Raw genomic sequence first — 18,974 nt, 5'->3', positions numbered from 1 at the left:
TGACTATGGCTCACCCGGGTTGGCTGTGAAAATGAAACAAGACATCGCCTTGAGAAGCACTTGTAAGCCATTGGAGCCCTGGTTCACAACATGGCACACGTGCCCTGCCCCCACCTGCCAGCTGTGCTGCTCTGAACGCCAGAGACGGGCCAGCTCTGCAGAACTGTGCACATGGACTGGCCTTTGGATTCTGACCCTATTTCTGCATCAGTTTGGCTATGCTCCCTTCTAGAAGATCTTCTCTGTTCTATTTACCGTGCAAAATGCTAGAAACTGCAGAACTAGATGTATTGGAGCTGGGCAGCACTCAAGCCTCTAGGCTCAATCCCTCTTTGGGACTCCAGGGCTTGGGGCAGGGACCTGGCCTCTGTCTCTCCCCCTGACCCATCACCTTTATGTCCTCTTCTGATGAGCAGGACCGGACAGCTCCTGGACGTGGGAGCATCTTGCCTTATACTCTGGGTCTAGGAATAGTTCAATGATTGGGGCTCCTGTGGAGGGTTCTGGTGGCCAAGGCTGGTTCCATGCACACCAGGACAAGCTAGGCAGGGAGCGGTTGGGATGAGTGCTCAAGAGCCGCTGACACCTCATCCTTGAGCACAGAATCAGTCACATCCCCTCTCCCCATAGGTGCCCCCTGAAAACACTCCAGAAGTGTGAGATTGCCCTGGAGAAGCTCAAGAATGACATGGCAGTGGTGAGTGGGGCACCATGGCCTGGTGGTATTCAAAGGGCCACAGGCATCTGTGGGGAGAATTCAGAACCACAAGCTGAGAGAAGCGTTCACAGTCAGGAGTGGGCACAAGGGCCATGCTGCTCAGCCTGGGGACCTTGCCCAGGAGTCTTTTGCCAGGTCAGGTCTGCTGTGCGGAAGGAGAGTATATGTGGGAACATGAGAAGTCACCCTGTGGCTGTGGTCCTGGGGTGCTTTCTGCAGCCCCCAGGTGCATGGGCTTTCTTGTATGCCCATCTCCACCATCAGGCCTCCAGCCAGCCCTGCCCAGCCCCAGTCCAAGTCCTGGGGGAAGGGAACTCTGGGGAAGGTCAAGGCTGCAGAAGGCAGGAGAATGTATCCAGGATCAGCCGTATTTGTCTCCAGGGGGGCAGAGGTTGTGGGGAAGCCACAGAAGTCTGGCTGTGAAGGATAAGGACTTCAGGGTCTGGAAAGCCTCCCCAAGAGTGGGCTGCTGACGTCCCCACTGCCCATCCTGTCACAGCCCACGCCCCCACCACCCCCGGTGCCGCCAACCAAGCAGCAGTACCTGTGCCAGCCACTCCTGGATGCCGTCCTGGCCAACATCCGCTCACCTGTCTTCAACCATTCCCTGTACCGTACATTCGTGCCAGCCATGACAGCCATCCACGGCCCACCCATTACGTACGTACAGTCCAGGGTTCAGCCTCGCAGTGGGTGGTGGGCCGTGGGCCACGGGCCACAGCCTAGTGTGGTGTGGTGACCGTGGTGGTCTCTTCCAGGGCCCCGGTGGTATGCACTCGGAAGCGTAGGTTTGAAGACGATGAACGGCAGAGCATTCCTAACGTGCTCCAGGGGGAGGTGGCCAGATTAGACCCTAAGTTCTTGGTGAACTTGGACCCATCTCACTGCAGTAACAACGGCACCGTCCACCTGATATGCAAGTTGGGTGCGTACAGGGGAGGGCGGGCGGGGCTGGTGCTATGGGAGAGTGAGTCCTGAACTACAGCCCAAGGCCCTAGAGCAGGCCCAGCACGGGCCCGCATGATCCATGTGGACAGGCACTTGGCCTCCCACAAACAGGCATGCTCACACCACACCCTGAAGCCCACCATCCCTGTGTCCTCCTGGATCCTCACACATACCTGGCCCAGGAGGTGCTCTGAGGGCAGAGCCCTGAGCCCACAGACTCTTACCTCTCACCGGCCTGCCAGGGAAGCCCCTCCCTCCCAACCAGATATGGCTGTGCTTGCCTGAGGCCTTAGGGAGATGTGGAAGTGGGAATCAGAGTGACCTCCAGACTGCAGCAAGCCTCACCAGAACCTTTTGGGATATGAAGAGCCCTGTTTAGAGCAGGGCTATGAGGCAGGGCAGCCTGGGCCAGGTCACAGGCATAGACACATGTGTTGCAGATGACAAGGATCTCCCGAGCGTGCCGCCGCTGGAGCTCAGTGTACCTGCCGACTACCCCGCCCAGAGCCCACTGTGGATTGACAGGCAGTGGCAGTACGGTGAGCCAGGAGGACAGCCTTGGGGAGGCCTCACGGCTGCCGTCTAGGGACCCTGGTAGGGGGCATCAGCTCAGGGCAACCGAGATTTGCTCTGTGCCCCGCAGCTGAGGCCCCTCCTCCCCTTTCTCTGCTGCCCCTTTGTGGGCAGGAGTGGGTTGCCCAGAAGTCACTTGGGAAGAAAGGGGTCCATCCTGTGTCTGCAGGGCGGTCACCTGTAGTGACAGAGAGGCGAGCAGGTCCAACCGCCTTTGTGGGCCTCTGCAAGGCTGTTACGGGAGTACAGAAGGAGCTTGGGTTTATAGAGACCCACCTGGGTGACATGGCTTCAAACCAGAGGGCCGGAAAGACCCCTGTTGATGGTGGCCAGTCCCCCTGCAGTGCAGAGCTGGTGCATAGCGCTGGGATCCCAAGGCTGTCCCTGAGAGAAGGCCCTGGGCTCCAGACCTGTTCACATTCCAGTTCTCCACTGACACATGGGCCTGGGAGGGGACCGTGTTGGCCACCCCACTGTGTGCGGGATATGGCATCCTGGTCATGTTGACTGGCTTTGATGCCCCAGACGCCAGCCCTGTGTCTGTGGGGCGGCCTTTCATAAAGAGTTGCTTGTGCAGCCCAGGGTCCGGCCCAGCACTGGCTGTCCCGGCGGAGGTCACAGCGGCACTCATGGCCCATTGCTCTGTTGCAGACGCCAACCCCTTCCTGCAGTCAGTGCACCGGTGCATGACCTCGAGGCTGCTGCAGCTCCCGGACAAGCACTCGGTCACAGCCCTGCTCAACACCTGGGCGCAGAGCATCCACCAGGCCTGCCTCTCCGCCGCCTAGCCACCCACCCACTGGGGACCACGGGGATAGCCGGCAACCTTGTCAGGGCCACAGCGGACATGCACCTCACGTTGGACATTTCTAGGTGTTGGCTCCCTTAGAGAACCTGGGCTTAGATTAGCTTTCCTGCTTTTATCTTCTGCCTTGGGGACCTGCCAAACATTTTCCCATACTTGTACGTGACTCGGGCAGGTGGCTGTGGAGCTGGCTGCTTCGTGGTGGGGTTGGGACTCCCCCCACCTCCACTCCCCCCCTGGGAGTCGGACATGCCTCAGCCCTGAGTGCTCCTCCTTGGCCTGCTGTCCCCTTGGCTTCTCCAGGGCCCTCAGCAGCCTGGGGGAGAACTCCAGGTCTCGTTAGAGCCTCTTGTGTGTGTGCCAGAAAACTTTTTGTTTCTGTAGGGGAACATGGAGAGCATAGGAAACCCTGAAAACACACACAGAATTCTCTGGTCACGGTTTTGGGTTCAGACCCTTCCACCATTGCCGTGGGGGGCACGCCACTGGGAAGCTCCTGGATCCAAGGGCCGCTGGCTGCGTCTCAGAAGGAAAGCCGGCCAGCAGGCAGTTGCGAATCCCCTGCCATCACCTGGGACTCATACCTCATGGCATTCTCCCTTTAAGCCATGGGGGTCTGCTCAGCACTGTGGGGGTGCCTAGGGAGCAGGGACACCTGAGTGGATCCTGTACCTGGCACCGTGCCCACTCACTGGGCACTTGGGCCTGTTCTTGGGTCAGGGCAGCATCCTCGGGACCTGGCGTCATCAGAGCTGCTCCAGAGAGTGAAAGCTCCCTGACAGGGCATCAGCCCTCTGGCCATGAGAAGCTTCCCCTTTTGTATGTGCACTACCGTGTCATCTGTGGTTCTTATAATAAATTTATTATTCCTGTGTTTGTCATGAGTTTGTCACTGTGTCCCCTCCCACCAAGTCTGGGACCACTATCCAGTGAGGTATGCTTTCAGGGCCGAGCCAGATTCCTCACCTTGGAGATGGCCGTGGATGCCCAGACCTTAGTTCACCCTTTTTTGACAGTATCAGTGCCTCATCCTGGTTTACCCCGAGGTTTCTGGCAAAGCTCCTGCTGCCCAAAGAAGAGGCAGAGATCAGCACTGAGGAAATGGCCAGTGGGGCCAGTAGCCCTGTCCTGCCAGGGGAGGGTCGACACTAAACTGACCACACCCGTGAGACATACGAAGCTCCGGTTCTGGTGAGTAAAGGGGTGGTGAGGCTCTTGGGTGGGAATCTCAGGGTGGGACCCTAACGCCCTGGAGAGGACCTTTCTCCCATGGCCATGGCCCTCCACAGCAGAAGGCAGCTGGGCAGGATGGTTCGTTAGCTGGGATTGTCAGTGTGGAGGCTGGACGGCGCTGTGGCAGGGGGGACGGGACTTGCCCTTGTGCCTGGAAGGCAGTCCCCTGCACTCAAAGAAGGGTGCATGCTGTGCCTGCCCGTGGCGCAGGGCACCCACCAGGCCCTGGACAAGTCCTGGTGACTGCCCCAGTGGGCCCCTCCCACCGCAGGGAGCAGAGCTAGGGGCACAGGGCAGGGCAGCCATGTCAGATAGCGGTGAGGGATGAGGTTCACAAGTGGAGAAACGAGCTTTATTTCCAGTCTTCAACAGGTAGGGTCATACTTATTTAATGTGTTTTTGTGTAAATGCAGAATAGCAAAATACCGAGCAAGAAAATAGTGTCTCGGTTCTGAGAGCAACCAAGTACTTTATCTGCCATGAACTTTGCTTATCTGGAATTTCGCGGGGCCTAAACGTGTTCGAATTCTTTTGAAGCGCTATCTAGAGAGGGTTAGCGTCTCCAGCTGTAGGGCATTGGCCTGGCCCTGACCTGGCATGCAGACGCCGACACGTGGCGCCCGCCTCAAAGGACAGAGCGGTGCAGCCGCCGGCGCTGCACCACCTGCAGCCTTTTCTGCCGCTCAGCAAAGTTGCTCTTCAAGGTCTGCTTCAGCGCGGGCAGGATGGGGCGCTCTGCCACGGGCATAGGGCTCAGAATCAGGCTGGTAGGGCGGAGGGAGGTCACTACAGGTGCCCCCGGGAGCAGGAGCGGAGACTTGGCTGGCAGCAGGGCCCCAGGCAAGGCACTGAGCTGTCCCTGCCCCTTATGTACTGGGCTCAGGCCACCCCACCCTCCCCCTGCCGGTGGGACTCACCATTTCTTGGGGACGCCCTTGGTGGGGACCTTGGGGAGCTGCATGGCTCCCTGGTGAAGGGCCTCCTGGTCCCTGGTGAAAGAGGAGTCGGTAGTGAGCCCCAAAAGAGCAGACCTCACTGGGATGCGGTGGGGGCCACGCCGAATCACTCACTTGGGAGAGCTGGGGCGGGCCTCCTCAGATGCAGCCTTGGGCCTCCTCAGGTTCCCTTCCAGGAGGGCCTTGAGGTGCTGCAGCTGGAAGGCAGGGAGAAGAGGGGCAGTGGGCGGGGTCTGCGGAGGCACTGGGGTCCCCGCTGCCTGAGCCTCACCTCTTGGGCCTGCAGGAGGTTGGCGTTCCACAGCTGGCGGATGACCACTTCGCATTGCTGAAGCGTGGTGGGCTTGCGCAGGTGCAGGGGCACATTCATCACGGGGGGCTGCTTGCCCTTGTGCTGGCTGCCTGCCACCCAGGGGGCTGCTGCACTGGACGTCTCCACTTCTTCATCTCTGGAACAGGCACTACAGCAGCCCAGAGCTAGCCTGCCAGGATTGGTCTAACCACCCACCACCTCTCGAGGGCGGCATCCACACCAGTGTGCGGCTGGTGTGGGGAAGAAGGGTGTGTCTGCACAGCCTCGTCGGGGTCTGGCTCCCTTCTGCTGGCCAGGGTGCTCCAGACACCAGGTGGCGGGGGTGGGGGGCCATCTCTGGTGCCAGCTGTGACCTGGGCGTATCCCTTCCTCTCCCCTCAAGGTGCACTGAGGGTCAGATGTGGTTCAAGCTGTGTGACTGCCCTCAGTCCAGACCCCACACCTGTGGGGCTGGTTGAGAGGGACTCTAAGTAAGGACCGTGCAGAGAAGCAGGACCCCGTCCTGCTGGCTGAACTACCCAGGGGACAACAGGGTCTCTTCGGATGCAAAGTCCAGGTTCACTGCTGCTTTCCAGGAAGTCCCAGAAACAGGTGTCAGCCCTGGTCTTGCTCTGGCCTGCTGGCTCTGTGCCTTGCGGAGGCCAAGCACATTTCCCAGGGTGAGCCCAGGAACCCAACTTACTGTTGTTCTTTTGCTTGTTGTCTTGGTGAAAAGCAAACTAATGTGAAGGCCAAGTCACTTTGTTTCATTTCTGTGAGAAATTAGTTTCTGGGCTGCTGCTGGCACCCTCGTGTGGGCTCAGGTCAGCACAGGGCATTGCCCGCCAGATGGGCCTGCCTGGAGTGAGTCTGCTTTCACCCTGGAGACTGACCCATTTGGAAGGGCAAGGCAGCTGGCTGGTTCCAGAATGTGAACCTACTAAATGCAACGCTGGGCCCACAGGGTACAGGTGAGCCCTTACTTGGCCTGCCCCTGCACCCCTGGGGCTTTGTCCCGCTTGCTGTTGTGAAACAGGGCAGCAGCTGGGGTCTTCTCTTCCAGGTCCGTCTTCGGAGGACTGTCAGTTTTTGAGTCTTGCTTCTTGGAGAAGCTGGGCCAGGGCCTGGACTTTCCTTGAGAGTTGGCTGTAGATCAGACCCAGACAGGGCAGTACTGTGGGTGGGCATCAAGAGCCAGGGCCCACGTCCTCCAGGATTGGCTGTGAGTACCCAAGGAGCGCCTGCCCTCTGCCTCGGTTTCCTCCTTGTAAAGGAGAGATGGTAACAGAGTCCCCATTGGGGGGGCTGCCAGGTGACCCAAAAAGGGGGTCTGTGGGTGGTGCCTGCTGAACGCCCTAAAACTACTGCTGCTGTAGAAGCTGGCCTCCCCCTACTTGTACTGGGTCAGTCTCCCATGCCTCGGGGAAGTCCAGGGGTCAGGGTGGCCCCGCAGCTGTTCCCTGACTCTGAAGCAGCACCCCATTTTGGGCAAAATGAAACTGTATGAGAGTTCTGGGACCCGGCCTGCACAGACTTCCTTTCCACGGACAAGGCCCACGGCCCGCCTAGGCCCTGCATGGAAGGGGCAAGGGCCACTCCCGGGGAGGATGCCTGGCCTCTCACGGAGGCCGAGTGCAGAGAAGGGGCTATTAGCTCCCCTCACTCTGCAGAGGACACCACAAGCCCAGAACGCTAGGCAGGGCTGTCCCACCTGTATCCACCTGCTTGCAGGAAACACGACAAGCAGGGCTTCTGCCAGGCTGCCCTTGGAAGACCACTTAGGAAGGCTCAGGGGCTCCTCTCTTTGTATGCAGGCAGGGTGTGCCTGCCACAGGACCTTGTGCCCCACGTTGATCTGACTTGATCTGACGTTCACTTCCTTTGTAGCCAACCCCGCTTTCGCTTTCGTAGTCTCCCTCTGGCCAACTCATGGTCCTGTCACACCCCGCCTCGGCTCCTTCCTGCTGGTGTCAGCTGGCGGCCACCCTCTCCGGCTCCCTTCAGCTACTCCTTAACCCTTAAGTCCACAGAGCTTGGCAAAGGTGCAATCTGGTCAGCACCCCACACTGGCCATCGGGGCCCGGGGCCCTAGTGGGGCATGTGCCCCTCCCCTGACCCTGAGTTCACAGAGGGTGCTGGCATGCCAACTGACAAGGCCGAATTTGAGACGGACTTGATGGACTGAAAGATGGAATTGGAAGTGCTGCCTGTGGGAAATGCACACGGTTAGTCTGAGATGGTGGCAGCACCACCTTGGTCCCAGCTTTCCCGGACACTTCTGTGCCCCGCTGTTGGGAGGGGCCAGGCCACCCGTGCCTTCCTCCTGGCCCTGCAGGCCTGTGTGTTTGTGTTTGTGTTTGTGTTTGTGTTTGTGTTTGTGCAGGGCCCCTCCCCCCCCCCCACCCCGCTCTGGTGAGGCAGAACCAAGGCCAAGGGGAAGGTGATTTCTGTAAGGGCCATCCAGAAAGCAGCGGGCTTGGGCCCGAAGAAGCAGGCCCTGAATGGGAGGATGGCCTCTTCTGATATCCCACTGGGGACCCCCGACCCTGCAGGACTGGGACCATTAACAGGCCCTGCCACTTGCCCAGGATAGCTCACTGGAACTGCTCTGCTCCGCTCGAGGAGGGCCCACCACCACTGTTCCCATATTCCATGTCCCCCAGGAAGGGAGCCCCGGGACATCCCCAGACTGGGGCATACCAGGCTAACACCTCTCAGACCACCTCTTGATGTCAGACTTGGCCCCAAAGGTATGTGGGGGGAACAGGCCCAACACAGCCTGAGTCTCCCTGGGCTGGGCTGAAGGACAGGCAGAGAAAGGGGCTGTCACGATGAGGAAGGGCCTTAGACGAGTGACTGCAGGTCTCTCTGTCTCTACACTTGCTCACAGCAGACATGGCACGGAGGATCCCCAGAAGGAATGTGCCCAGAGCCGTCTGTGCCAGAGGCACAGGGCTGGGGGCTGCCATAGCAGCAACCCAAGTAAAAGAATCCAGCAGAGCAGCAAGGCTGGGGGCCCGGGGGCGGGGCGGTGGTGGCAGGGGTGGGGTCTCGGCAGCCCCACCCCAAGCTGCTCTTCCTGCTTCCTTACTGCAGACTTCAGGCCTTGGGATCCCCGAGAGCCCCACCTGCTGTGCTTGGGTGCACAGTCACCCACACCATGGCGGGGGGTGGGGGGCAGTGGTGTCTGTCCAGGTCCCCCAGGATTCCTCCCCACTGGGATAGTACATGGGCCAGTGCAGCTAGCTGGGTAGACACAAGCACTCTGGAGGGGCTATTCCTGACAGAAGTAATTTCCCATCAGGCACCCAAGGGCCTCAGTCTTACCTTCCTTTGGCTTCTGATTCATTATTAGCTTGTAATGGAGATCTGAAAGCAAGCATGTGCTCTGGTCATTTTTGAAACTGCAGCCATTTTGGGAGGAGAGGTTTTGGCTTGCCCTGTGCACTCCCCGCTGAACCCCTGAGAGACCTCACACACTGCCCCATGGGCCAAGCCTTTACCCTGGGTGTCTTAGGGCCAGCAATGCCTCTAGCTGTTCCCTGAGCCAGAGCCCTTGGGTGAGAGCCTCGCCAGGAGTCCATTCCTCTGCCCATGACATCTATAGGGCACCCTCTGCTAGGTGGAGCCCCGAGCTCCAGGGGAACAGAGGTGAGTGAGTCAGGATGACCCAGTCCTCCAGGAGCCCCTAGTCATGGATGAGCAAATGTGGTCAGAGCAATGATCAAGCGACACCCAGAACGTGGGCTGGCCACATCCAGCCTGGGCATCAGGGAGGGACAGGGGTGAGACTCAAGACTCCTTATGTCAGGAGGAGGGAGTCCTGACATCACGGTGATCCCTTGATCTAATAGCCCTTCAGGTAAAGGCAACAGGAGAAAGGTGGGGAGAAACTGAGACAGGGCTAAGAACGTGGGGGGAGGAGTTCCAACTACAGCATATAAGGGAGAAGAGACAGGACAGCAGTGTCCCACCGTGATAGGCCTTAAGTTCTGCTTCAGGCCTGGCCCATGGCGGTGAGGAGCCACCAGCGGGGCAAAGTTAGGAAGGACCTGCCCTGAGGAGACGCGGGGGCAGGGGGAGGTGTCCAAGGAGGGGCTGGATGGGAATGGCAAGTCGGCTCTCGATCTGTGTTTAGTTTGTGAAAATCACTGAGCTGTACACTCGCACTTTTTACTTCCATAGAAGTTTTTTAGAACAGGCGGGCCCGACTTGCCTAGAGAGGAGACTGCGACCCGGCCTACTGTGGGAAACGCTGCACAGCCAGACCACCCCACCAGATGGTGGGGCGGCCCCGTCGACCCCGCCCACGAAGACCCAGGTTTGGGGCCCGGGGGTGCGGAGGCGGCAGGGAGTCCGAGACCCACGTAGCAGGACCCGGGGTGGGGCTTGCTGCCCTGTGTCCTCCTTATACCCTGTTTAAGGGTTTCTAAACCTCGTGTTCTAGAGTCCACGAGTGTTTCGGTACTGGAGGCACCCGGGAGCGGCAGGTCTGCCTCTCCCTCGGGCCCCAGCCGCGGAAGACGCCTCACTCGCGGCCGCGGCGCCCGGACTCACCCTTGTTCTCCCGCTTGAGGTGCTCGATCTCCTCGTGGAGCTTGACCAGTGTCTCCGAGTGCTGCTGCTGCAGGAACCGCAGGCTCTTCTCCAGGTCCACGACCCGCTTCTGCGCCTCGATGAGCCCAACCTGCGTGCTGTGCTGCGCGGGCTGGAGGATGGCGGGCGGGCGCAGGCGCGACGTGCCCCGGGAGCCCGGGATCCCCGAGCTGGGGGGCCGCTGCCCGGCCGCCGCCACCCCCGCCCTCATGTCGCCGCTGCCGCCGCCTCTGCCGCCGCCTCTGCCGTCGCTGCCCCGGCCTGGTGCCGCGTCGCCATGGAAACGGGCGCGAGCGGGCGAGGGGGGCGGGGCTTGCGGCGGGGCGTCGTCTGTGATGCCCGAGAGACCACGCTGCTGGTGGGGGTGGGGCCTGCGTCAAGCTTGCCTGAGCTCGTACACCCTGACTTTGAAAGGCATCCTCTGAATTAAGGTCAGATAATCGTCCGCCTTTACACAGGTCTTACTGTCCAATTGTCTATGCTTGTTTATTTTAATAGTTCGCTTCTGGAATAGATGATATGGATTACATATTCAAAAATCCAAAGGTAGAGGACTTTCTGCTTTATGAAATGTGGACAGAATATATGAAACAGCCACCTGGAAACAACGGAGAAGAACAAAAAGCAAAGTGGACGAAGGCAGCTCTTGAAAGAAGAGCTGCTTGGGGCGCCTGGGTGGTTCAGTTGGTTAAGTACCCAACTCTTGAGTCTGGCTCAAGTCACAACTGTGAGATGGAGACCCGTGTCAAGCTCTGCGCTGAGAGCAAGGAGCCTGATTGGGTCTCTCTCTGTCCCTGTCTGTCTCTCTCTCTCTCCCTCTCTCCTCTCTCTCTGCTCCTCCTCCGCTTGCATGCTCTCTTTCTCTCAAAATAAATAAATAAACCTATTTTTAAAAAGAAGAGCTGCTTTTTCCCTGAGCTCTCTCTTCTGGTCAGCCAGACCTCAAACAGGAAGCCACAGTCCTATTGGCTGCAGAAGGCAGAGGATGGAGTTTGGGAAGGACAGTGCAGCTGGAAACTGAGGGGGCAACACAGTGAAGTTTGGAGCCTCTGCAAGTGAGGAGTTGAAAGCAATAAACTTCAAATATGTGGCTGGCCTGAACTGCCCACAGGATTCCAGGGATTCCAGGGAAAGAGAAAGAGCTGGAAGGCCAAAAGCTGAGAAGAGATTCATTTGCTGCTAGCTCGAGGGGAGACAGAATTTGGAGTCTGACAGAGGAGCTTGGTAAACGCCTCAGTTTTTCTTTTAACCCCCAAAAGGATCACACCTTGGTAATAAAGACTATGTTCTAGAAATAAGAGATTTGCCTTAGAACTAAGGGCAAAATCAGAAAATACCCACCCTCATAAAGCTTAAAAGCCCAGCCTCCACAAGCTTTTGGTGACGTTCCAATAATTCCACCCCCTGGAGAACAAAACTCAACACTCTTCAGAGAATTATAACAGAACCCAGAGTCTCTGTGTCCTGTCATCCATGATGTCTGATATACAATAAAAAATACCAGACATGCCAAGAAACAGACAAATGTGACTGAGTCACGAGAAACAAAATCCAGATTCAGTCAATGGAAATAGATCTGCAAATAATACTAGATAAGAAAAGTTACAGAAAAGTATTTTATAATGAATATGATTAAAACCTACAGAAAAAGATGGCCATAGTGAGTGGAATCATAGAAAAAATTTTAAATGATTGATAAAGCGTTAAAAATGAAAGGGAAAAAAAAGGAAATCCTACAACTACAAATGTACCTGGATTTCTGGTTTCCTGGTCCAGCCTTGGCAATCATCACTGCCATCTGCACAAAAGAGAAAGTCGCTGACAAGCTGAAAAATCAATAAACTCTTCTTAGATCCGTCAGAGAACTGAGATCACAGGACAAACGGCTGCCCCCAAATTGGAGAGACAGAGAATCACAACCCACTGGAGCATCAATCTCTGTCTGAACCACTACCAGGGGAGGAAAAGCTAAACTGTAATTGATGAATTGCTGGTGTGGCCAGTGTAGACAAGGGTTAAAGAGTTCAGGGGGCAGAGGTCCAATCTTTTTTTTTTTTTAATTTTTTTTTTCAACGTTTATTTATTTTTGGGACACAGAGAGACAGAGCATGAACGGGGGAGGGGCAGAGAGAGAGGGAGACACAGAATGGGAAACAGGCTCCAGGCTCTGAGCCATCAGCCCAGAGCCTGACGCGGGGCTCGAACTCACGTACCGCGAGATCGTGACCTGGCTGAAGTCGGACGCTTAACCGACTGCGCCACCCAGGCGCCCCCAGAGGTCCAATCTTAAGGGGCCCCGCACCTTTGTGAGTTTAACCTCCAGGAGCCCTACCAGATTCTCATGAGGAAGAATGATGGAAAAAATCCCCTTGTGGTCCCAACAGGAAGAGGGTGAAGCAGCCATTTTGAAGTATTGCCCAGAGCTTTCTGTTCTTCAGGGATTTCCCTCAAAACAAACTAAGACAGCCCCAAATGCCAAACCGGCTGGGATTTTAATAGAGCCTAACAGACCTGGAGGAAAAGAAATACCTAACTCTAGCTGCTTCTAGCCTTCCCCTCTCTCCACACCTTTCCACCACATCAGTGGGGGCCTGTGTAAAAATGGGATACAAGCGAAAGAATTGCCCATCTCAGAACTAATTTAAGAAGTGTCTAGGGGCATCTGTGTGGCTAAGTTGGTTAAGCATCTGACTCTTGATCTCAGCTTAGGTCTTGATCTCAGGTTCATGAGTTCAAGCCCTACATTGGGTCCCATGCTGGGCATGAAGTCTACTTTATTTTTTTTTTAATGTTTTTTTAATGTTTTTATTTTATTTTTGAGACAGAGAGAGACAGAGCATGAATGGGGGAGGGGCAGAGAGAGAGGGAGACACAGAATCGGAAGCAGGCTCAGGCTCTGAGCCATCAGCCCAGAGCCTGACGCGGGGCTCGAACTCACGGACCGCAAGATCGTGACCTGAGCTGAAGTCGGATGCTTAACCGACTGAGCCACCCAGGCGCCCCTGAAGTCTACTTTAAAAATAATAATAATAATAATAATAATAATAATGTTTCTAGGAAAACCCAAAGACAACAAGGAAGACAAATTGAGGGCACCGGAGGAATATTTTGCCTCTGACACCTATGGCTGCAACAAGCAATAAACATGGACTAAACCCTGGCAAGATAAACAAACTCTCATGCTACAGGCCTGTTTACCTCAGTTGCTTCTTCACAGCACATCGTATCCAAATTTCAACAAAAAATTACAAGGCATACTGTGAGGTGCCTGGGTGGCTCAGCCAGTCAAGTGTCCAACTTCGGCTCAAGCCATGATCTCACAGCCCATGAGTTCAAGCCCCACACTGGGCTCTCTGCTGTCGGCGCAGAGCCTCCTTTGGATCCTCTATCCCCCCCCCCTCTCTGCCCCTCCCCAGCTGGCTCGCTCTCTCTCAAAATAAACCTAAAAAAAATTACAAGATATACTAGAAGACAAAAAAAAAAAAACCAAAAAACCCACATAGTTTGAAGAGACAGAACAAGCATCAGAGCTAGACTTGGATCTGGAGAGATGTTGGAATTATTGAATTGAAATTTTTATTTTTTCACATCTTATTTTATTTTATTTTTTATTTTATTTTATTATTTTTTTTTTAATTTTTTTTTCAACGTTTATTTATTTTGGGGACAGAGAGAGACAGAGCATGAACGGGGAAGGGGCAGAGAGAGAGGGAGACACAGAATGGGAAGCAGGCTCCAGGCTCTGAGCCATCAGCCCAGAGCCCGACGCGGGGCTCGAACTCACGGACCGTGAGATCGTGACCTGGCTGAAGTCGGACGCTTAACCGACTGCGCCACCCAGGCGCCCCTTATTTTTTATTTTAAAGAGAGAAAGAGAGTGCAAGCAGGGGAGAGGGGCAGAAGGAGAAAGAGAGGATCTTAACCAGGCTCCATGCTTAGCGAGGAGCCTGACACAGGGCTTGACCCCATGACCCCGGAATCATGACCTGAGCTGTAATCAACAGTCAGACTTCAACTGACTGAGCCACCCAGGCGCCCCATCAGATTGGGAATTTTTAACAACTATGATGACTATGCTAATGGCTCTAATGGAAAAAGTGGACAATATGAAAGAATCGATGGATAATGTAAGCAAAGAGATGTGAACTCTAAGAAGGTAAAGGAAATGTGTGAAGTCAAGAACGCTGTAACACAAGAGAAGAATGCCTTTGATGGGCTTATCAGCCGACTGGGCGAGGCCAAGGAAAGAATCAATGAGCTTGAAGCTACGTCAAGAGAAACTTCCAAAACTGAAATATGAAGAGAAGGATGAATGAAAATGACAGAACAGAATATCCACAAATCCTGTGACTGTTTCAAAAGGTGTAACATGTGTAGAGTGAGAAGACCGGAAGGAGAAGAGAGAAAGGAACAAAAAATATTTACAGCAATAACAACTGATAATTTCAAAAATTAACGAAAGACAACAAATCACAGATCCAGGAAGCTCAGGGAACACCAGGCAGGAGAAACACACACAAAAAATCTCCTCCTGGGCATATCACATTCTCATTGGAGAAAATTAAAGACAAAGAGAAAATCTGGAAAGAAACCAGAGGAGGAAAAAAGAAAAAGAGCTTTCAGAGTAAGAAGTAAAGATAGAATCACATCGGATTTCTCCTCAGAAACCACGCAAGCAAGAGAGTGAAGAAAGATATTCATGTTGAAAGAAAAAAGCCACAAACTTAGAGTACTGTATCTAGCTACATTTTCCTTCAAAAGTAAAGAAGAAATCATAAAGACCTTCTCAGACAAACAAAAATTGAGGAACTTCGTTGCCAGTAGCCCTGCTTTGTGAGAAATGTTAAAAGAAATTCTTCAGAAAGAAGAAAAATGACATAGGTCAGACACTAAGATCTACATTAAGAAAAGAGCATTAGAGAAGGAATAAATGACGGTAAAAAAAAATGGCTGTTTCGTATTCTTAAAACTTAAAAAAAACTGTGGGGCTCGAACTCACAACCCCAAGATAAAGAGTCACATGCTCCACCGACTGAATCAGCCAGGCACCCCTTCTTTTTCATATTCTTGTTTTTAAGTTTATTTATCTATTTTGAGAGAGAGGGAGAGAAAAGTGCAGGAGGGGCAGAGAGAGGGGGAGAGAGAGAATCCCAAGCAGGTTCTGCACTGTCAGCGCAGAGCCCCACGTGGGGCTCAAACTCACAAACCGTGAGATCATGATCTGAGCCAAAATCCAGAGTTGGATGTTTAACCGACTAAGCCACCCAGGCGCCCCGTCGTATTCTTAATTAATCTTACAGATAACAGTTTGTTTAAAATGACCATAGCAAAAAATAATAATCATCATAGCAACAATGCATTTGGTAATTATAGCTTATCAATAAGTGAATGACAGCAATGTTATCAGAGATGGGAGGGAGAAATCCGAAATATTCTAAGGTCTTGCACTCCCGTGAGGTGCTATGGTGTTATTCTAAAGAGACTTGGGTTCACTGTAAGTGTATACTCAAGGGCAAACACTTAAAATAATTTTAAATCAAAAGTATAATTGATATGCTAAGAGAAGAGAGAAATGGGATAATATAAAAGGTTCAGTTACAGGGGTGCCTGGCTGGCTCAGTCAGAAGAGCATGCAACTCCTAATCTTGTTGGGATTGGGAGCTCAAGCCCCACGTAGAGATTACTTACAAATAAACAAATTTATTTATTTATTTATTTAAAATTTTTTTTTTCAACATTTATTTATTTTTGGGACAGAGAGAGACAGAGCATGAACGGGGGAGGGGCAGAGAGAGAGGGAGACACAGAATCGGAAACAGGCTCCAGGCTCTGAGCCATCAGCCCAGAGCCTTACGCGGGGCTCGAACTCACGGACCGCGAGATCGTGACCTGGCTGAAGTCGGACGCTTAACCGACTGCGCCACCCAGGCGCCCCCAAATAAACAAATTTAAAAAAAAAGAAGTCTGAGTTAAAGCCAGACAAGGTGGGAAAAGAGTGGAAGACAAAAAGAGAAACAAAGAGCAATGAATAGAAAACAGTAACAGGGGCGCCTGGGTGGCTCAGTCAGTTGAGCATCCGACTTCGGCTCAGGTCACAGTCTTGCAGTTCGTGACTTCGAGCCCCGCGTCGGGCTCTGTGCTGACAGCTCAGAGCCTGGAGCCTGCTTCGGATTCTGTGTCTCCCTCTCTCTCTGCCCCTCCCCTGCTCATGCTCTCAAAAATGAATAAATGTAAAAAAAAAAAAAAGTGGTGTCAGGAACCTGAGAAAAATCACTTCTTACTGAAGCAACATCACAGTTGACTGTTCAACATTACAGTTTTTTGACAATTAAGGCAGAAGGAAAAGTCATTTTGGAATAGAGTTTTCATTCTCTCGCAAAGGAAATATGTACATTTTTCAGAAACAAATCCCATATGGAGGGATTGAGCATTTTGGTGGCTTGGATACGAAACATTGAGTAGAATGGATGATGTTTTCTAGAATACTTTCCCATAGTGCCTGGGTGGCTCAGTGGGTTAAGTGTCTGACGACTGTTGATCTCAGTTCAGGTCATGATCTTGCAGTTAGTGAGTTTGAGCCCCACACGGGGCTCTGTGCTGATGGAGTGGAGCCTACTTGGGATTCTGTCTCTCCTTCTCTCTGCCCCTCCCCGACTGGTGCTTGCGTGCTCTCTCAAAATAAACATTAAAAAATGTAAAAATAATAGGAAAAGAATACTTTCCTTAAGAGACAGGCAAGTCAGATGGATATTCATTTTATCATTTTTCCTTTTAAATGTATATATTCCTTTAATAAAATTAAGAGATAATGAAGATCTTTTAAAATCTACTGTTGGGGCGCCTGGGTGGCGCAGTGGGTTAAGCGTCCGACTTCAGCCAGGTCACGATCTCGCGGTCCGTGAGTTCGAGCCCCGCGTCGGGCTCTGGGCTGATGGCTCAGAGCCTGGAGCCTCTTTCCGATTCTGTGTCTCCCTCTCTCTCTGCCCCTCCCCCGTTCATGCTCTGTCTCTCTCTGTCCCAAAAATAAATAAACGTTGAAAAAAAAATTTAAAAAAAATAATAATAAATAAAATCTACTGTTACAGGAAGATTTCAGTCTCTTCACTGCCACTATTCACAATGCCCCAGACATGAATACTACATATCTGGGGCTCTTTTTTCCAGTAGTTACCTCCATAGCTTTCGGTGATATGCTTTTGCTACGATTTTTTTGTTTATTTATTTTGAGAGAGAGAGAGAGAGAGAGAGAGAGAGAGAGAATCCTAAGCAGGCTCTATGCTGTCAGCACAGAGCCCAATGTGGGGCTCGATCTCATGAACTGTGAGATCATGACCTGAGCTGAAATCAAGAGTCAGCCACTTAACCGACTGAGCCACCCAGGCACCTTTACTATTTCTTGATTTACCAAAATGAGCCACACCCACTGGCTTCCTTTCCTGTTCTAATGAGTGAGGGTTTAACTCACTTCTATCACCAATCCCACATTCTAATACAGTCCCATTATTATTCTTAGCTCCTCTCTTATTTATATTTGTAATCCTACATCTTTAGTTTTGGTTTTACCTCATTTTACAGCAAACGAAGTGTGGCCGTGGGCTCGCGAAAGCATGATGTTGTCAGTGCCTCTGTCTGGAACTCACCGGTCCTGCTGTATTTCCCATCACCCTGAAGGATGGCGGAATGGCCTTTTGAAGATTTGCTTCTGGTGTCAGCTGGGTGAAATCACTTGGCGGAGCTAGCGTAATGTCCCTAATGTCCCGGGAGATGCGGGACGTGCTTTGAAGCAGCCACTAACGTGTAGTGAAGTTTCTTTCCCCGAGGCAAAGATATCCAAAGACTTCAGGAATCAAGGGGTAGAAGTGGGAGGAGCTTGTTTCACTGTTACTATTCTAATGACCTACCAGTAAAGTTTCAACTTCCCACCCCCACAGCTTCGGGTTCTGCTGGCTTAGAGGTCTTGCTTGGTTGCCACAGGTGGCAAGGGACACGCTGGTTCCACTGAACAGGAAGCTGAGACTGCCACCTGGTGACTTTGTCAGGCAAAAAGGGGGTTGCTGTACTGGTTGGGTGGCTGGGCTTGATTATCGAGCGTAAATCGGTTTGCTACTCCAGAATGGGGGCAAGGAGGAACACCTGGAACCCAGGAGATTCTCTTGGTAATCTTACGTAGGGCTCCCACATGCTGTGGTAAAAATGACGGAAAACTATAGCAACCTAAAACAGGCAGGACTAAGGGGCGACTGGGTGGCTCAGTCGGTTAAGCGTCCGATTCTTGGTTTCGGCTCAGGTCATGATCTTTCGGTTCAGGGGTTCTAGTCCCTCATTGGGCTCTGCGCTGGGAGCCTGCACACTCTCTCACGCGCGCGCGCAAAATAAATAAGCACTGCTAGGAATTTACCCAAGGGATACAGGAGTGCTGATGCATAGGGGCACTCGTACCCCAGTGTTTATAGCCGCACTTTCAACAATACCCAAATTACGGAAAGAGCCCAAATGTCCATCAACTGACGAATGGATAAAGAAGATGTGATTTATATATACAACGGAATATTACTTGGCAATGAGAAAGAATGAAATCTGGCCATTTGTAGCAACATGGATGTAACTGGAGAGTGTTATGCTAACTGAAATAAGTCATACAGACAAACACAGATACCGTATGTTTTCACTCATATGTGGATCCTGAGAAACTTAACAGAAGACAGTGGGGAGGGGAAGGGGAAAAAAAAAGGTTGCAGAGAGGGAAGGAGGCAAACCATAAGAGACTTAAAAACTGAGAACAGCGGTGCCTGGGTGGCTCAGTCACTTAAGTGTCAGACTTGGGCTCAGGTCATGATCTCGTGGTTTGTGAGT

General features: G+C 53.0%; 2 protein-coding genes across 3 annotated transcripts; one reads left to right on the top strand and one right to left on the bottom strand.

The window, feature by feature from the left end:
* Positions 1-10: 10 nt before the first annotated feature.
* Positions 11-3,920, top strand: LOC121021276 (mediator of RNA polymerase II transcription subunit 15). Of its 2 annotated transcripts, XM_040461542.1 has the most exons (5): positions 17-697; positions 1,218-1,378; positions 1,477-1,643; positions 2,107-2,205; positions 2,891-3,920. In XM_040461542.1, the coding sequence occupies exons 1-5, from the start codon at positions 689-691 to the stop codon at positions 3,025-3,027; spliced, it is 573 nt and encodes a 190-aa protein (XP_040317476.1). In that variant the 5' UTR covers positions 17-688; the 3' UTR covers positions 3,028-3,920. The 2 variants fall into 2 exon arrangements, with proteins under 2 accessions (XP_040317477.1, XP_040317476.1); XM_040461543.1 differs by lacking the exon at positions 2,107-2,205 and having other exon boundaries at positions 11-697.
* Positions 3,921-4,607: 687 nt separating this feature from the next.
* On the bottom strand, positions 4,608-10,400 carry CCDC74B (coiled-coil domain containing 74B). The gene is made up of 7 exons (XM_040461541.1): positions 10,083-10,400; positions 8,853-8,894; positions 6,509-6,671; positions 5,505-5,682; positions 5,348-5,430; positions 5,195-5,266; positions 4,608-5,041 (listed from the first exon to the last, which is right to left on the bottom strand). The coding sequence occupies exons 1-7, from the start codon at positions 10,330-10,332 to the stop codon at positions 4,903-4,905; spliced, it is 927 nt and encodes a 308-aa protein (XP_040317475.1). The 5' UTR covers positions 10,333-10,400; the 3' UTR covers positions 4,608-4,902.
* Between the last annotated feature and the right edge of the window lie 8,574 nt (positions 10,401-18,974).

This window comes from Herpailurus yagouaroundi, unplaced genomic scaffold (genome assembly GCF_014898765.1).
Source record: "Herpailurus yagouaroundi ecotype Mexico unplaced genomic scaffold, PumYag 278, whole genome shotgun sequence".
Taxonomy (NCBI): Eukaryota; Metazoa; Chordata; class Mammalia; order Carnivora; family Felidae; genus Herpailurus; species Herpailurus yagouaroundi.
This window is presented reverse-complemented; position numbering and strand designations above follow the sequence as displayed.

Coding starts and splice junctions, on each gene's coding strand:
- LOC121021276 (XM_040461542.1), top strand. Junction 1,644..2,106: donor CCACCTGATATGCAAGTTGG/GTGCGTACAGGG, acceptor CATGTGTTGCAG/ATGACAAGGATCTCCCGAGC. Junction 2,206..2,890: donor TGACAGGCAGTGGCAGTACG/GTGAGCCAGGAG, acceptor GCTCTGTTGCAG/ACGCCAACCCCTTCCTGCAG.
- CCDC74B (XM_040461541.1), bottom strand. CDS start 10,332: ATGAGGGCGGGGGTGGCGGCGGCCGGGCAGCGGCCCCCCAGCTCGGGG. Junction 5,683..6,508: donor GGGGTGCAGGGGCAGGCCAA/GTAAGGGCTCAC, acceptor TGCCTGTTCCAG/AGATGAAGAAGTGGAGACGT. Junction 5,267..5,347: donor GCCCGCCCCAGCTCTCCCAA/GTGAGTGATTCG, acceptor CTCTTTCACCAG/GGACCAGGAGGCCCTTCACC.